The sequence below is a fragment of the Perognathus longimembris genome, chromosome 14 (genome assembly GCF_023159225.1).
Source record: "Perognathus longimembris pacificus isolate PPM17 chromosome 14, ASM2315922v1, whole genome shotgun sequence".
NCBI lineage: Eukaryota > Metazoa > Chordata > Mammalia > Rodentia > Heteromyidae > Perognathus > Perognathus longimembris.
Genome location: NC_063174.1, coordinates 27,477,674 through 27,496,895, shown reverse-complemented (window position 1 = coordinate 27,496,895; position 19,222 = coordinate 27,477,674). Strand labels below are relative to the sequence as shown.

The following is a 19,222-nucleotide window of genomic DNA, read 5'->3' as shown; positions in this document are numbered from 1 at the left end:
TTCAAACTACTGACTTTAAAATGTTGAAGAACAATTTGGTCAGTCTGGGTTAGCTTTATCTATATGGTGGTAATAAATTTAGGTAATATACCTGGTCACAAAACACATTACACACTACACTGATCACACATTAAAAAAGAAAACCCCAGACTTTATGGTTTCAACTCAATTCAACTATGTTCCATTCAACAACTCTTTTTAAATTACCATTGTAGAAACAAAAGCTAATAGGTTCTCAAGGAAGCTGGAATGAATAAGTTTACAGCTCATCCTTGTACATTGTGGTGAGTATGTGAGCCAAAGATGAACAAGAAAGTTGTTCTGACTCCAAAAAGAGAGATTTAAGAATGGAGGTGACAGCTGGATGCCGGTGGCTCACACCTGTGAACCTAGCTACTCAGGAGGCTGAGATCTGAGGATTATGGTTTGAAGCTCTAGCCCTGGTAGAAAAAGTCTGGGAGATGCTTATCTCCAATTAACCAATAAAAGCTGGAAGTAGAGGTGGGCTCAAGTGGTAGACCACCAGTCTTGGGCAGAAAAAGCCAATCAGAGAGTGACAGGCCCTGAGTTCAAGCCCTGATACGGGGAGTGGGAATGGAGGTCACAAATTCCCAGTGACCACATTTGTCATAAGATTTTGAGCAATTAAGAGTTTGAACCCTTGCTTCTCTGTTAACTGGGGGGTAGCAACATTTACTTTTTGGGGGTATTGTTCAGAATAGGGAGTAAAGGACGCAGTAGCTAGCAGTGTGTCTTGCAGGATCAAGAACCCAGTAAAACGTACTTATTATGAACACTTATTTTCAACCTCTCTGAGTGACCTGTAGTTACTGAAAGGTCTTCTTTGGGCCTTGGCCAGGGCGCACATAGCTTTCACAAGAAACTCCTGGACAGCCTGGGATATGCGCCCCTGCCCGACCTCAAGATGAGAGGCGTTCTGGCACCTGTGCAAACGCCACCCTGGAGACTTTCCCGAGGTTCGGGGAGAGGCAGCCGCAGAGCGCCCGACTGCGAAGACGGGCAGCGGGTGAGGGGTGCTCGGAGAGGTCTCCAACGCAGGGGTGGTGTGCGAGCCTCCTCTGCTGCGGGGCGGAGCAGAGGCGGGAAGGAGGCGCCCCAGGGGAGCGGGGCGACAGGCAGCCAGCCGGGGCGGGCACACCTACCCGCCGCCCAATCCCCAGGCGGAACCGCGGCCTTATGAATAAGCAACCAAGCGAAGCGCCCACCCCCTGGCGTCCCACACCGCGCAACCGAGGGATCCGCCGCCGCTGCAGGGGCCGCGGCCGGGATGCCGAGCGCCGGCGCCTCCGCTCTCCTCCTCGCGCTGCTCGGCTGAAGGCGCACAGGTGAGGACCGGCGCGGATCCCACCAGTCGGGCGGCTGCGGCTGCGGCTGCGGACGTGGCACTGGGGCAAGGATGGAACGGGAGCCCTGAGAGGTACGGGGTCGCCCTGGGAGCGGTGTGAGCCCGTGGCGCGCCAGGCGCGCGCTCTGCGCTCCCCGCCAGAACGCGGTGCCCCGGGCACCTCCGGGAGCGTTGGGCGCGGCGTGCAGGCCTCGAAGGACTCCCCGCACTCCTTGCTCCATCGCAGCCTTCCCGGCTCCGCGAGCGGGCCTTTGTGCCGCCGGAGGTTCCACACTGGCTGCTTTTGTGTGGGTTGCGTTCCCCCCTTCCTTTCTTTCTCTCCCTTCCCTTGCAGTCCCACCGCGGAGGGAGAGAAGTTCCTCAAGACTGTGGTTTATTCCCTCCAAGCCATTGCGATTTCCCTTCGTGCCACTCACAGCCTAGTCATCCCAGAAAGACTGGGGGCTGCGGTGGCCGCCGACATGTGGAAATGGGGTCTTTGCTACTTTTCAGAAAACAAACATTGGAAAGTGTAGCGCGGGGCTGTGCTGGAGCCTCCAGGACACGCCTGCACGATGGATGCTCCTTGGAAAGGTCACTGAAGTAGAAGGAGGGCCTGCGGGTTAGGGTAGGGGTGGGTGAGTCCTTGCCTCAGACTCGGGAATGGTTGGGAGGTGCGGTCCAGAGGTATCCAGACGTCGCCGGTGCGTCCTGGTCATTGACAGAATCCAACCTGGGTGGATTCTAAAAACACGGAGAGGCCAGCTGGCGAGGGAGCAGCAAAACCCGGACTCTCAGCGGTTTGGGATTGTTCCTTGCCAAGTCGAGCCCATCTCAAAAATCTGCCTAGATCTTGCTTGGCGTCCAGTTTCTTTCAGTGCAAAGCTGGTGGTCCAGAGCAGAAGATTGCTTGGAAGTGGTTGCCTTCTTTCTTGGGAAGTTTTCTTTTGAAACTTAGGAGAGAATGAGGAGTGGTTTTCCAAACCCATTCTTAGAGCTGTGAAGGGAAGTGTGTGGGTGGAAATGTACATGTCTTCCCATTCTTTTTGTGTGTGTCCTGATCACAGAGGATGCTGGGCTCTGTGGAGTCTCCGACCGCTCCTGCACACTTGCTAGCAGAACCCCACCATACCATGCATGGAAAGACTCAAAACATTGCTCTTGTCACAGAATCACAGAATCAAAACACGGCTTGTTTTACCTGGAGTGGAGTTTAAGGGTAGTCTGATATGACTTTATGAATAATGTGGAATCTGGTAGTTTTCCATAAGAATGAGCAAGCGCTCATGTAGCCGACTTGATATCGATTGCTTTTATCCACAAAATTCCCAAGGCTCACCAAGTCTATGGTAGCTACAGCAACAGAGCCAATTAGGGACAGAGATGTGGACTGGTCTTTGTTTTCGTGGGAGTCTTCTTGTCACATGTTCCAGGGTTTCCTCTTAGACCCTTACAGTATCATAAATTGGCTTCACAGAAATGTTTTGATGCTAAATACGAGTACAGAATCAAAATGAGGGAGGGAGGTGAATTTACCTGTTATGGAAAAACGTCACCTTTTAACTAATGGGTACTTCACTCTATTCAGTTGATATTGAGAATTTGGATATGGCATTGTGTTTTTGTGAATTAGATCTTGCTTGTTATTCTCACACAGGGAAGGCACTCTTCAGAGGGAATCTCTAAGATAGAAACTCATTCTCTAAGATGTATGGCCAATTTTTTTTCCTATTGTGTTTATTGATTATAAGAAAAGTATATGAATCTAGTTTCACCTTCCTTTTAAGCACTGAACTAGTGCTTAGAGATCTTGCCAAGAAAATGAGGTCTGTAAACCACAAAGAACAGAAATAAAAAGAGCTGTCTGATGGATAAACAACAGCTGGTGGTTGGAGATTGATGAGGATGGGATTCTGTAGACAACAAATACTCTCTGGTCCTTTCATCAATGTGGATGCTGAAGGATGAAGCCTCATGGAAATATGGAGGGAAAATGGATGTTCTGTTCCTGATGGATTTTACAGATGCTTCAGATGGCTCACATTTCTGTACTTTGGGGGCCATGCTTGTCAGAACCCCAGTAATGTATCTTCAGTGGTGCATTATATCAGTTGTCAGTCTTTGTTCTTCATCCTTAAAGAAGATAGAATGAGTATTATTGTTATTATTACTTAGCATGAGAAACATAACCTCTGTTTTGCCACAAGGAAACTGAGATTTCGTGATTTGCCCAAGGTAGAACTGGAATTTGAATCCCATATTTAAACCTTCCAGTCCAGCTTCTCTTACCACAGGGATAGAATAATGTGCTTGGGGCAGTAAGTCTGGACATCTTTATTTGTCTATGTCATTAGATTGCAGTCTAAAACGATGGGCTCAATATACAAAACTCAGCTATTACCTACAGGGAGGAGAAAGCACTTTGCTGATAGTTTCCAGAGTAACCATCTTGACCCCAGCCTACATTTCCTCTTTGCTGTCAGCTCTGGGGCTGCTATCCTCCTGAGGGACCATACTTTCCTTTGTGGTTACTCATTTACCCTCCTGCCACGGTGAAGGAACAGGCTGCTGGAATGATTGTATTTCATTTACAGTTCTTTAATTTGCAGTGAGGGATGGCTGTGGCCCAGATCTTAGAGGCGATATAAAAGACCACTGACAGTTGTCAACAGTGATCTAGGATTGTGGTACCTTAATGCCATGTGCCACAGCTGAGTTAATTGGGTAGAATCTTGAGAAGCTCAACATTAGACAAATGAAATATTATTGGCACTGACAGCCCTAAGGTTTTTTTTTGAAAAAAGACAAGATAAGATAATGATAAATGGATCACTGCGGATCAAGAAAAGCACAAAGTAGAAAGATACCAAGGAAGAGGAGTATCCTTTCCCCCTCATCAAAGAATTGTGTGTGTGTGTGTGTGTGTGTGCACGCACATGCATGGGCGCGCGTGTGTAACAATCTCTGAAAACCTAAAATACAGTGGAAATTAGAGTACAAAAATTATTGCTATCATTAAAATGTCATCTTGAATAAGTACTTCAGGTTGACTGGGTGATGGAAAAAACATAAAAATTAGACAAAGATAGGCTATGAAAACGTACAATTTTACAATGTAAAACAGATCAAGTATTCTTTTTTCTTTTTCTTTTTTGCCAGTCATGGGTCTTGAGCTCAGGGCCTGGGCACTGTTCCTGAGCCTCTTTTGCTCAAGGAACTCTACCTCTTGAGCCATAGTGCCACTTCTGGCTTTTTCTGTTTATGTGATACTGAGGAATTGAACCCAGAGCTTCATGCATGCTAGGTAAGTGCTCTACCACTGCACCACCTTCCCAGCCCTTTTAGTATGTTTTTCATTGCCAGTCTTGGGGCTTGAACTCAGTGCCTGGGCACTGTCCTTAAGGTTTTCTTTGCCTAAAGCTAATGCTCTATCACTTGTGCCACAGTATTACTTTTGGCTTTTTCGTGGTTAATTGGAGATAGAGTCTCGCAGACTTTCCTGCGTAGGCTGGCTTTAAACGGATCCACAGATCTCAGCTTCCTGAACCACTAGCACCTGGCTTCTTTTTTCTTACTCTTAAACAATTATTTATATTTATTTATTTTTAAACATATTTTTACTACCCTTATATAGTTGTATAAAGGAGTTGCCATTCCACAAAGCAGTTTATGAATACAGTGCATCTTGATCAATGTCATCCCTTTCAACGTTCTCACCCATCTCTCTGAACCCACCCCTCCCCTTAGTTTTCTTAATTTTGTAGGATACTAACCAATTATTTATATTCATTTCATGCCAGCAAATATTTATTGAATGCCTTCTCTATCTCCTTGCCATTATTAGTAATCTTAGGACGAACAAAGGGAGCTTGAATGCCAGTGTTTGTGTGGAAGAAACAATATTATTTGAGGTGACAAGACACAGATATGATAATTTGTTAGAGGAGCTGGGCAAAATGGTGGGAAAATAATAGGCCATTTTTTTTGTATATGTGTATGTGACAGCATTTGTTTGTCACAAAAGTGATGAGCATTTGGATCCTGGGGTAGAAAGAAGGGAGTCCTGAGTGTATGATAGTGAGAACAAAACCTAGGAGCCTGAAATGGATGTGACATGAAAGAGGGCAGTGGAGCCAGCTGGGGATGGGGTGGGATTTGTACTGTATACATAAGAGTTTGGCAGTTGCATGTTTAGAGAGCTTACATGTTGTATTTTTGGGAAGGCAGAGCGTACTAATGACAAAGGCAGGGGCCATGAAGTATGAAGAATCCTTATGATCAAAAAACAGATGCTACCACTTAATGTATATTAACTATCCTGCATAAGCCTAAAGATAGTTTTCACATCTAAAAAAAACCCCATCTGGGTGATCGTAATACTTTCCTTGTTAAATTGTTGTTAGGATTAAAAAGATAACCTGCATAATGCACTTACAACCTTTTGTACAGAGCATCCCTAGAATGGTAGTCACTTTTGATAGATTAGTGTCTCTGAGGACCAAACTCAGGGCCTTGCACTCGCCAGGCAAGTGCTCTTCCACTGAGCTAAATCCCCAACCCTGATTAGTGTCATTTTTATTGTCAAGAATAAACCATCCAGGTTGTATATATGGGTTGAGCATAGACCCTTCATTGCTGACAGGGTCACCAATTAACAGGCAACTAAAATAATGACATTTGAGTAAAATGACGGAAGGGACAATTCTAAGAGTGATTAGGAGTGAAGGAGTCACAGAAGTTGTGGTTCTAGGCTCTGAGTAAGGGTTTAAGAGGACACCAGTGTTGGAGGAAGAAGACAATGTTTGGTAGCATCCAAGTAGATGCTGGGCTTAGAAAAATGAAGAAAGACCTGGAACCTGAAGGTTCTCTATCAATTTAGCAGGACTGTAGACTTGTTTCCTCCTTCCATTCCTGCAGGCTGTCTTTCCTTCTATTTTTCAAAGTGCAGGTCTTGCCTCGACCAGTGGAAAGAAGGAGCATGTGGCTTCACTACCCAGATGTGGAAAAGGCTCCTGGGTCATCCTCACTGTCTTTCCAGTAGACGAAAGGAATTTAAGATTTTTAAGGTCTTTCTTGTCCCACTCACACCAGCTATTTAGGGTGTTTGTCTTTATCCTCGAGAAAGGGAAGTAGAAGGCAGGTTGGTACGAGCTTATTGACTTGCTCTCCAGCCTTCCTGTGTAGTAGTACTCCTATGAAAATGCTCATGTTCTTTCCTGATACGAACTCCTCAGAGTCAAATTTAGAAGGTTTTAACTTGCTGGTTTCCCTTTTGTAGCTTCGTTTCGGCAACACACTGAAATAGCTATATTCCTTTTAGTTGGAAAAATGTTGACCAAGTGTTGAGAAAGATCTGATTAAATCATATGGGTATTTATATGGGTATTAGAACTAGGGAAGGGAAAGGGAATATCAAATTTGAGAGACAAAGGATAAAAAGACAAACCATTCCAAAAGCAATACTTACAAAAACCATTTGGTGTAAACCAAACTGTACAACTGTACAACTCATGGGGGGGGGGGAGAAGGAAAAGGGGAGGGGGGCAGGGGAAATGAGGGAGGAGGTAACAAGTTGAACAAGAAATATACTCACTGCCTTACATATAAATTTGTAACCCCTCTGTACTACACTTTGACAATAAAGAAAAAAAAGATGAAAAAGATCTGATTAAATCGAAGAAGAACTTGTATTTTGTTTTGGGTTGTCTTTCATTTGTCTTTGAAACTTGAATATGCCTAGAGCTGACAAAGAAACGAATTCTGGACTGTGTCTATTTAAGATTGTCAAAGATAGTGCTTGACAGAACAGCTTATCTGCCCATTGGTGGTAGGAATGCAGTAAATTGTTCAGAGTACTGCCAAGCCATTAGGATACCTTGATAGTGAATGACAGACAAAGTGCTACTGACTTGCTCTGAGAGGGATGCTTTTTAAGCTATTAGAAGATAATGTCCTCTATCAGTTAGCAATTTGGTCAGAGTTTATTTATCTGAATTAATTGGCATTGACAGATATAGTGAAAAGAAAGCATACTGTGTCCAAAGACACAGTGTTAAGAAAAAGTAAAGTGAAATGTTTTGTTAAATGTTCCTATGACTGATTTAATTTAATATAAGACACAGAACTCTAATAAGCAATGACATCTTCTCTCCTTTGGCCTCTCCCAACAGAGCAGGCAGTAGATATTCCTCTGTTCTGTTTGTTCAGCCAATATTTACTAAGCATTTCCTCTGTACTGGGCACTTGGCCACCTAGGAGATTTGGTGTTGAAGAAAGTAGGAAAAGACTAGATCTACAAAATATGGTGGCAGATGGCGATTTAGGTGTAGGAACATAGTCATTGATTAGACTGGCCATTCTTTTCTTTCCTCTTTGTCTTTCTGCCTGCCTGCCTACCTACCTGCCTTCCCTGCCCTTCCCCTCCATTTCCCCCTTCCCCTTATTCCTCTTCCTTCCCCTCCCCTCCCTTCCCCTCTCCTTCCCTCCCTTCCCCTTCACTCCCTTTTCCTCAGCTTCCCTCCCTCCCTCCCTTCCCCTTGCCAGTCCTAGGGTTTGAACTCAGGGCCTGAGCACTGTCCCTTGCTTATTTTTGCTCAAAGCTAGTGCTCTGCCACATGAGCCACCGCACCACTTCCAGCTTTTTCTGTTTATGTTGTACTGAGGAATTGAACCCAGGGATTCATGCATACTAGGCAAGCACTCTACCTCTACCGCTAAGCCACATTCCCAGCTCCTCTTTCTTTCTCTCTCTTTCTTTCTTCCTTTCTTCTCTCTCCCTTCCTTCCTTCCTTCCTTCCTTCCTTCCTTCCTTCCTTCCTTCCTTCCTTCCTTCCTTCCTTCCTTCCTTCCTTCCTTCCTTCCTTCCTTCCTTCCTTCCTTCCTTTCCACTGGTCCTGGGGCTTGAACTAAAGGCCTAGGCACTGCCCCTGAGGTTTTGTGCTCAAGGTTAGCACTCTTCCACTTTGAGCCACAGCTCCATTTCCTCTGTTTTATTTTCTGATGTCATGCAACTCCCATATGAGACGCCAAACTCATGAAGTGACACTGTGAACCTGCCTTGGAGCTTTGAAAGATAAAGAAAGACCTGGAACTTGAAGGTAATCTACCAATTTATCTGAGTTGCAGATGTGTTTTCTGCTGCCATTCCTACAGGCTGTCTTTTCTCCTTTTAAAGTTCAGGCATTGCCTTGAATAGTGAGGAGTTGGAGCATATGGCCTCAATACACAGATGTAGGAAAGGCTTGAAGTTTACCCCCACCTTTTGTGCTGTAATTGGATCTAGAATGCAGGTGGCTGACAGCAAATCACAGAAGGGAAGTCTTTCAGAGCAATGGTAGAATTCCCTTCACACAGCAATTCTGAAACTCACGACATAGAAAGAAAATAAGACCTTGAAGGAAAATTGTATTTTGGGAAGGTGATTGGGGCTATATTAAATCTTCACTCTTTGTTCCATTCCCCATAATTTACCTTGTTCATAAAATTCTCCTCTCAGCCCACATGATGTGGGTTGCAAAACCTAAAATGTACAGTTCCCGTTTGATCATGAGGGTGCCTCCCTGATGGGATGGCAAAGATTATGATACTGTGAAAACATTTGGATTTTGATGTTATGTCACATAGAGAAGAAATGAGAAGAAAGTCTTGGGGGAAGAGGAGATTTCAATGATTATTTTTTTAACCCCTCATTTTCTCAAAGGAGAAACTAGAGCTGTTTGTCTAGCATCACATAGCAAGTTTTAACAATAAGTTTTAACAAAATTTGGAAATCACATTGTCAGATAACACTCCATGTCCTTCTGTTGCCTCTTATGATGGGATTTTTCAGGTTTTGAATCCAGAAGCCTGGGATAATGTAAACCAAGCTTGTAGGCCATTCTTTCTATGCTCTGGTATGCTTAGGAACTTTCATTGAATGGGAATAGATTGAACAGATCCAAATGAACCAGGGAGGCCTCTAGCTTTTTATTTTTTTGTCTCTTCAAATATACAGACATACAGTTTCGTAGTTCAACTTGTCTATAACAAAAACCCAAAGGTGGAGTAAATTGACTGTTATTGCTTCTTAGTTCTCATATGTTTTTGTTTTAATAAAAGAAAGTAGAGGCATTGGGCCAAATACTGTACTGCATGATCTGTTACCCAGCTAGGAAACTGAATACTTTCTGGCACATCTGATGTAGTGCAATGTCCAAAATATTCACATGCTTTGGCACATGCTTTTCTTTTATTATTATTATTTTTTTATTTGTTTATTAATTGAACACAATTTTTTTACAAGGTGTTGTGCAAAAAGGGTACAGTTACATAGTAGGGCAGTGTGTACATTTCTTATGATATCTTACGTCCTGTTTTTCTATCCCTTCTCTAGGTCAGGTAGACATATATACAATATACAATGTATCAAGAACATATACAGTATTCACAGACTTGGTCTCTACTGTCTCTCCGTCTCCCTTTGTTAACAGTCATATATCAGGGAGATCATGCCCCTTTGTTTTCTGTGTTCTAGGCTTGTCTCACTCAACATTATTTGTTCGAGTTCTGACCATTTCCCTGCGAATAACAATATTTCACCATTCCTAATCGCTATGTAGTATTCCATTGTGTATAAGTACCATATTTTTTGGATCCATTCGTCTGTGGAGGGGCATCTGGGTTGTTTCCATATTTTGGCTATTGTGAATTGTGCCGCGATAAACATGGAAGTACAAATGTCTTTTTGATATCTTGGGTTTTGCTATTTAGGACAGATGCCAAGGAGTGGTATGGCTGGGTCATAGGGTAGGTCTATATTGAGCTTTTTGAGAAACCACCATACTGTTCTCCAAAGTGGTTGTACTAATTTGCACTCCCACCAACAATGGAGAAGGGTTCCTCTTTCCCCACAACCCCCTCCAGCATTTGTTGTTTCCTGAGTTCAGAGTATAGGCCATTCTAACTGGAGTGAGGTGGTATCTCAGGGTTGTTTGTATTTGCATTTCCTTTACTAGCAGGGATGTTGAGCATTTCCTCATGTGTTTCTTTGCCGTTTTTATATCTTCTCTTGTGAAGTCTCTCTTTAGCTCCTTTGCCCATTTCCTAATAGGTTTATTGGGCTTGGAGGGGCTTAGTTTTTTGAGTTCTCTGTAGATGACAGATATCAGGCCTTTGTCTGTTGCTGTGCTGGTAAATATCCTTTCCCATATCATTGGCTGTCTTTCTATTTTGGTGGCTATGACCTTAACTGTGCAGAAACTTTTTAATTTGTAGTAGTCCCATTTGTCGAGTCTTTCCCCTATTTGTTGTGCCCCTGGGACTCTATTCAGGAAGTTCCTTCCTGTGCCTATAAGTTCTAGTGTCTTTCCTACTCTGTCCTTCAGTAGTTTCAAGGATTCAGGTCTGATGTTGAGGTCCTTAATCCATTTTGAGTTGATCTTGGTGCATGGTGATAGGCTTGGGTCTACTTTGAGTTTTCTGCATATGGCTGCCCAGTTCTCCCAGCACCAGTAGTTGAAGAGGCTTTGTTTATTCCATTGTATGTCTTTGGCTCCTTTGTCGAATATCAGTTGGCTGTAAGAGTGCGGTTTTATTTCTGGGTCTTCAATTCTAATCCATTGGTCTTCTGATCTGTTTTTATACCAATACCATGCTGTTTTTGTTATGATGGCCTTGTAGTAGAGCTTGAAGTCTGGTATTGTGATACCACCTGCACTGCTTTTTTTTTTGCCTAGAATTGCTTTGGTTGTTCTAGGTTTTTTGCTGTTCCATATGAATTTATGGATTGGTTTCTCTATTTCAGTGAAGAATGTCGCTGGGATTTTGATAGGTATTGCATTGAATTTGTATAACAATTTGGGCAATATGGCCATTTTCACTATATTGATTCTGCCTACCCATGAGCATGGGAGGTCTTTCCATCTCCTTGTGTCTTCTTTGATTTCCCTTATTAGATTTTTGTAGTTTTCATTGAATAGGTCCGTCCCGTCCTTGGTTAAGTTGATCCCTAGGTACTTTATTTTTTTTTGGCTATTGTAAATGGAATTGTTTCCATAATTTCCTTTTCTGTTTGTCTATTGCTGGTGTACAGAAAAGCTGCTGACTTTTGTGGATTGATTTTGTATCCTGCTACTTTGCCAAATTGGTTTATTAGGTGTAGGAGTTTGGGTACTGAGTTTTTTGGGTCCTTCAGATATAAGATCATATCATCTGCGAATAGGGATAGTTTGATTTCTTCCTTGCCGATGTGGATCCCTTTGATGTCCTCCTCTTGCCTTATTGCTATGGCTAGGGATTCCAGCACTATGTTGAACAGAAGTGGGGAGAGTGGGCATCCTTGTCTTGTTCCTGAGTTTAGGGGGAATGATTTAAGTTTCTCTCCATTTAATATGATATTAGCAGTGGGTCTGTTGTATATGGCTTTTATTGTTTTGAGGAATGTTCCATCTATTCCTGTTCTCTCCAAAGCTTTTAATAGGTATGGATGTTATATTTTGTCAAGGGCTTTTTGGGCATCGACTGAGATAACAATGTAATTCTTAATTTTAGATCAGTTTATGTGGTGAATTATGTTGATTGATTTACGGATGTTGAACCATCCTTGTGACTGAGGGATGAAGCCTACTTGGTCATGATGTATGATTTTCTTGATCAGTTTCTGGATCCTGTTAGCTAATATTTTATTGAGGAGCTTTGCATCTGTGTTCATTAGTGTTATTGGTCTGTAGTTCTCTTTTATTTGTTGGGTCTTTGCCTGGTTTAGGGATGAGTATGATATTAGCTTCGTAGAATGAGTTTGGGATTTCTCCCTCTGTTCCTATTTCGTGGAAGAGTTTGAGGAGTATTGGTATTAGCTCCTCACTAAAGGTTTTGTAGAATTCGTTGGTGAATCCATCTGGGCCTGGGCTTTTCTTAGTAGGGAGGTTCTTGATTACCTCCTGTATCTCACCGTAAGTTATTGGTTTATTTAGTTGATTTATTTCTTCTTGGTTCAGTTTGGGCAGTTTGTACTTCTCTAAGAATTGATCCATTTCTGTAAAATTATTGTTTTTTGCTGAGTAGAGGTTTTGGAAATAGCTCCTTATGATTGTTTGAATATCGTGTGTTCTTGTTGTAATTTTTCCGGTGGAGTCCCTGATTTTACGGATCTGAGTCTCTTCTCTTCTTTTTTTGTAAGTCTTGCAAGGGGTCTGTCAATTTTGTTTATTTTCTCAAAGAACCATCTTTTAGTCTTATTTATTTGTTGAATGGTCTTTCTATTTTCAATCAGATTTATCTCTTCTTTAATCTTTGTGATCTCTCCCCTCCTAGTCGTTTTAGATTCTGTCATTTCTTGTTTCTCCAGTTGTTTTAGTTTCATCGTGAGGTTATTCACCTGCTCTGCTTCCATTCTTTTAATGTGAGTGCTGAGGGCAATGATCTTGCCCCTCAGTACTGCCTTAGCTGTGTCCCATAGGTTTCTTTGTGATGTGTTTTCTTTGTCATTGTGGCTTATGAATTCGTTGATTTCATCTTTAATTTGGTCTGTGGCCCAAGTGTTGGATAGCAGCGTGGGGTTTAGCCTCCAAGAGTGTGTATAGCCTCTGTGGTATCCTTTGTTGTTGAGGGTTACCTTTAATCCACTGTGATCAGATATAATACATGGGATGACGTCAATACTTTTGTATTTGCTGAGATTCTTTGTGTGGGCTATGACGTGGTCTATTTTGGAATGTGATCCATGGGCTGCTGAAAAGAAGGTGTATTGCGTCTCTGTAGGGTGGAAGGTTGTATATAGGTCTGTTAGATCCATTTGGGAAATGGTGTTATTTAGGTCCTCAGCTCCCTTACTAATCCTCTGAGTGTTGGATCTGTCTCTTGGAGAGAGAGGAGTATTAAAGTCACCCACTATGATTGTGTTTGCGTCTGTCTTGTTCTGTAATTCTGTGAGAATTTGCTTGACATATGTAGGGCCTCTTTTGTTCGGTGCGTATACATTTATCACCGTGATTTCTTGATTCTGGATTCTTCCTTGTATTAATATGTAGTGTCCTTCTTTGTCTTTTTGAGTTGACTTTAATGAGAAGTCCAGCTTGTCTGAGATCAGAATGGCTACACCTGCCGTTTTGGTGAGTGCATTTGCTTGGTAGATCTTGCTCCATCCTTTCATTCGAAGCCTGTTTTTGTCCCTTGCTGTAAGGTGGGTCTCTTGTAGACAGCAGATGTCAACTTTTTGTTTGCAAATCCATTCTGCCAGTCTGCTCCTCTTTATCGGGGAGTTTAAACCATTTATATTTAAAGAGATCAAGGATAAGGGTGATTTTTCTCCTTCCATTTTCTTGTTGGGCTGTTTTTTCCTCCTTTTTTTTTTCTTGTCTTTAGTGGCACATGCTTTTCTTGTAGTCTCAATTACCCTTCTTCTTTTTCCCCTTTTAAAATGATACCTGTATATAATTTAATATTTCATCAAGATTGTTTTAGCTCCCCACACTCCACATTCTCCATATTTGGAGCAATGTCTTCACTACCTCTAGGATTTTGAACTCCTAGTCACCTCTGGCTTTAATTTTCTTTTTACTGCTAACTTTATGGTTCTTGATAATGCTGTTCCTTTCCTGAACATCATGACAGCTCATGATATCATTCTCTTCCTGTATTTCACCAAAGCACTGTGAATTCAAGATGTCTGTGTAACAAATGACCCCCAAATTTAGGAGCTTAAAGCAACAATACATCTTTATAGTGTCATGCAATTTCTGTGCATCAGGGATTTGGGAGTAGCCTCGGTGGGTACACCTGACTTACCATCTCTCAATAAGACTTGAAGGGGCAGGAAGTTCCTCTTTCAAGACATTGTATTCAAGTGAGGCTGCTGGATGGCTGGCAAGAGGCCTCAGCTTCAATCCATGGATCATTTTTTTTCTCATGTTAAAAAAAAAATCTAGCTTTCCCTTGGTTTTCAGCTGTCTAGATATGCCCTGAGAACTTGACCTTTTCTTTCTTTTTTTCTTTTCTCTCTTGAAAGGATCTTTAAGACTAAATAGGATAACATGTGAAGGCTTTGAAATCCTTAGGAAAAGTCTCCATGAAAATGTGAATTTCTTTTTCACAAGTGTGCATCAAGTGCTTAGCCTAGAGAGTTTAACTGATTAGACATGAAAGGAAGAAGAAAGGTAGCTTTTGTAAAGACAAGATTTCTATTTTAGAATTTTAATTCCTAGGTTTAATGTCCTGGAAAATGTGCGGTACGATTAATTTTTTTTAATATCCCTGGGGATCAAAAATTGATAAATTTCCAATGATAGGAAAGGAAGGGACCCTATTCAGCTAAATAGATAAAAAGAACCAAAATTCTTAAACGGTGGGTAAATTGAGCAGTTTTAATATTTTAATGAGAATGTGCATAGTTTAAAGAATACAATAAATCTTAATCTTAACAATAAAGGATATTCAGTAAAGATTGCTTATTTTGAAATGCTTTGTTTTTAATTTTAATTAAAATTTTTTTGGTCAGTTGTGGGGCTTGAACTCAGGGCCTGGGTTTTGTCCCTGAGATATTTTTTTTTCCCCCTCAAGGCCAGTGCTGTACAACTTTGAACTACAGCACCACTTTCAGTTTTCTGGTGGTTAATTAGAGATAAAATGTGATCCTTAGATCTCAGCCTCCTGAGTAGCTAGGATGATCACTGTGAGCCATCAGCACTGGCTGCTTTGTGTGTGTGTGTGTGTGTGTGTGTGTGTGTGTGTTTTAATGTATTTATTTTTATTTTTTAGGAATTAGCCTCTTTTAATCCTTTAAGTTTGAATCACAAACATTTTGCTTATGTGTTTTGTCATTGTTGCAGACAATAAGAAATTATTTAAGAATTTTAAAGATGTGTTTTAATTGAAAATAATTTATATGCGGCTTTTTGGGGGGGCAGTGTTGGACTTTGAACTCAGGACCCCCTCACACTTTGCTAGGTGCTCTACCACTTGAGCCATGCCACTACACGTTTTGCTTTCAGTTTACTTTCCAGATAGCCATGGTACAAACTAAACTGTTGAAAGTAACTGATGTTCAGTATTTTATAATGATAGTAAGTTTTTATTAGACTTGTCCTTGTTTGTTTGGACACAATGGTTTTATTCCATTATAAGAAAATGCTATAATATAGGAAGCCTGTATTCAGTTCCAAGCACTAAAATAAAACAAAACAAAAACTCTCAAATTTATTTCTCACATTTCTGGGGACTGTGATGTCCAAGATTAAGATGTCATTAGATTTAGAGTCTCCTTGAGACCTGCTTCATAGAAGGCAACTTTAATATAGCAAAGGAGGTGAGGGGGCTCTGGTGTACTCTTGTGTAGGGACCCTTTGTTTCATTCATCAATGGAATGCTCTGCCTTTATGCCCTCAGTATCCAAGACCTTACTTCCTAATACCATCATATTGATGATTAGATTTCAGCATAAGAATTTTGAGGGACACAAACATTTGAGGGACACATTAGACCACAGCCACACTTAAGTTTTTTGGCTGGGCCGGGTGCTGGTGGTTCACACCTGTAATCCTAGCTACTCAGGAGACAGATTTGAAGATCACAGTTCAAAGCTATCCAAGGCAAGAAAGTCCATGAGACTCTCATCTCTAATTAACCATTGAAAAGCTGAAAGTGGATATCTGGCTCAAGTTGATAGAACACTAACCTTGATCAAAAAAGCTCAGGGATAGCATCCAGGCCCTGAGTTCAAGTCCCAGGATTGGCACAGAAAACAAAAAGAAAAACAAAAAACAAAAAGTTATGTGGCTGAGCCCTGGTGGATCATGCTTATAATCTTAGCTACTTAAGACATTGAGATCTGTGGGTTACAATTCAAAGCCTGCCCAGATAGGAAAATCTATAGACTCATTAACAACCAATCAGCAGAATTGGAACTGTGGCTCAAGAGATAAGCATTAGCCTCGAAAGAGAAAAGGTCCAGTGAAGTCCTGAGTTCAAGGCCCAGTATGGGCACCAAAAAAAAAAAATTAAGAAAAAGTTCTTTGAGTGAATGTGTAACATTTATTCATATTCTGGACACATTCCCATGTCTGTAGTCATTCAACCACATGGCTAGTTAACAGAGGAACTTGGAGAGCATATTGCAAATGTAACTTCAAAGATAGCTTATTTCAAGTAGATATTTAAGAAACAATGAACTTCATAAACTATGGTGTGCCTTTTTCTAGGGAGCCTCAGCTGCAAAATTCAGCAGAGGAAAATGAACTGGGTTATTCATGTCTCAAGGGTACAAAGAAATAGAACAACTACCATCCTACTTACCTTCCCTGTGTATGAAGTCAAGGAGATTATGCTATTTATAGTTTGATTTAAAGGAACTTATTTACAAAATATATTTGCATGACAGTTGGCTCTGCTTTGTTTTTCTGCAGGACTGAATTGTCAACTGGAATTGTCAACTCTGCCAGTTTATCTGCACCATTTCTCTACCACTATGAGCAGACCAATTGTTTTGCATATTTGTCTGGCTTTCTGTAGCCTTGTAGTCCTCAATTTGACCTCACAATGTCTGGCCTTTCCCCAAATAGGAAAGCAAGAGAGAGCACACACTCATGCAGAAGGACAGACTGTGAAGATGAATACAAATGACCAAGAAAACACTTCCATTCCTCCAGAGAATCTACCCCAACTGATGCCCTCTCAAAATCCAAAGATAGCATCAGCTGGGCTACCATTGTTATTCCCAAGTGATACAGAAGTCAATCCTACAGGAGCTGGGCACCTCCTGCCTTACAGCCCTGCTCTTTCCACTGCTACTGAGGCAGCGATCCCTGCCCATGTGGATGTGTTTGGTTCCAGCCAGCCAGACTGGATCCCTCCTGAAAGCAGACTTTCCAAGGCCATGTTAACCACTGCCATCACCCCACCTGCTTTCCTGGATACGGATGAGAAGGAGGATCCCACTAGCAGCGCCAGCACTCAGGCCATTGCAGAAGGGACCACAGATGCAACACAAGGCTTTCTGAAGTATGTGGACAATCCAGTGTTTGCAATTAAAAGTCAGGAAGGAGTTAGCTGGGGACATTCAACTTCACCCTACATAAATACTAAAGAAATGCTAGCCACCAATGCCAGGATTGAGATATTGGATGCTCACTCAGACCAGAGGGCAACTTCTTTTCCTAGCACTCAGTCCACAGCAGACACTGAGTCTGTTAGTATCCTTCTTGATAAGGAGAAGGCCACACAGATGACAGCTGATAATACCCAGGCTACTGCCACCAAGAACTTGCTGGCAACTTCTGAGAGCACCCTGAGTGTTGAACCAGAAACTGACAGGCTGCTGGGAGCTCCTGGAGCTACTGTGAGTGTCAGCACAGCTGCTCCAGCTGCTCCTGTCCCAAGTGATGAGTGGGATGACACCAAACTGGAGAGTGTAAGCCAGATAAACACCCCACAGCTTGGAGACAATATAGGGACTCAGATGAGAATAGATCCTTCACAGCTGGAACGAGCGAGCCACGACAGTATGGATAGGGACCAACCTGCCATGGAGGTTGCTCAGGAGGCTCTGGGGCTGCCTAAAGGGGAAATACATGTGGGGACAGCCCTGTCAACAGCACAGGGGGAGGATAGATCACTTGCTGTCACGGATCAAAGCTCCTTTATGCCTACGAGTCTGATGGAAGACACTGAAATTTCTGTTGTGAACCGGTTCCAGAGCACAGGAGTCTTCATGGACTCTACCAAGGAAAATGGTGCCATGTTTTTTTCAGAGAGTACTGTTTCCATCTCTGAATATGCATCTGAGGCATATCAACCATTGGGAAATACATTGAAAGGTAAAACGGAAAAATAAGTTTTGCTTTATTTGGAAACATTCAATTTATCTTTTGTGTTTAGCTGTACTAGGGCTTGAACTCAAGGTCTTGTACTTGCTAGACAGGCATTCTACCACTGAGGCATACTTCCACATTTGATTTTTGCAGCTACTTGCTTGTGTGTGCCTAGATCATGATCTGACTTTTTTTCCCCCCTCGTGCCAGTCCTGGAGCTTGAACTCAGAGCCCAGACACTGTCCTTGAGCTTTCCTGCTCAAAGCTAGTGATTTACCATTTGAGCTCTCCACCTCTGGCTTTTTAGTATTGAATTGGAGAGAAGAGCACAGCTGGCTTTGAACCATGACTCTCAGATCTCAGCTTCCTGAGTAGCTAGGATTACAGGTGTGAGCCATTGGCGACTGCCGGTGAGCTGCCTATTTTAAGCTTCTGTCCTACCTGGGCTGATAGATGCATACCACTGCATCCAGCTTCATTCTCTTTAGGGAAGGAATTCAACAGACGTCTTTTCTTGAGGGAGTCCTGCAAACTTTCCTGCTTTTGTTGGCCTGGTACCAATCTTAACCTTTCATGGATTTTAGATTATCAGGCTCTTGCCACTGGACATGGCTATGAGTTGAGAAGAGGGAATCTTGCAAACCTTTCTGCCTTGGGCTGGCTTCCAATTGTGCTTCTATTCTTAGCCTCCGAGGAGCTGGGATTGTAGGTGTGAGCCACTACTACCCAGCTTTCAATCTTTCTTTTTTCTAATAGCAATTTAGAAAAACACAGTGAAATAAATGATTTATTTTATATGAAAATTATGCTGGAATGTAACTCCTGAATATAAACCAGTGGCTTCAGTTGGGGACAAATTGCCTCCCCCCCCATAAGACACTTAATGTTTAGAGACATTTTTAGTTGTCACAAGTGAAGGTTGCTATTGACATCTGTTAGATAATAGGCTAAACATGCCGTGAAACATCCTATACTACATAGGGCAGTCCTCCATGACAAAATTTTTTTTCAAGCCAATAGCACTGAGATTGAGAAATCCTGATATACACAGATATCTGCAAAACTTTTTATACAAAATGAATAAATATATAAGAAAATG

General features: G+C 42.1%; 1 protein-coding gene across 2 annotated transcripts in view; it reads left to right on the top strand.

The window, feature by feature from the left end:
* The first annotated feature begins 1,244 nt into the window (after positions 1-1,244).
* Armh4 (armadillo like helical domain containing 4) overlaps positions 1,245-19,222 on the top strand; it is a 118,413-nt gene continuing 100,435 nt past the window's right edge. For both annotated transcript variants that reach the window (XM_048362323.1, XM_048362322.1), the window contains exons 1-2: positions 1,245-1,346; positions 16,720-18,129. In XM_048362323.1, coding sequence (XP_048218280.1) covers positions 16,782-18,129 — 1,348 coding nt within the window. In that variant the 5' untranslated portion in view covers positions 1,245-1,346; positions 16,720-16,781. The remainder of the gene's footprint in view (positions 1,347-16,719; positions 18,130-19,222) is intronic.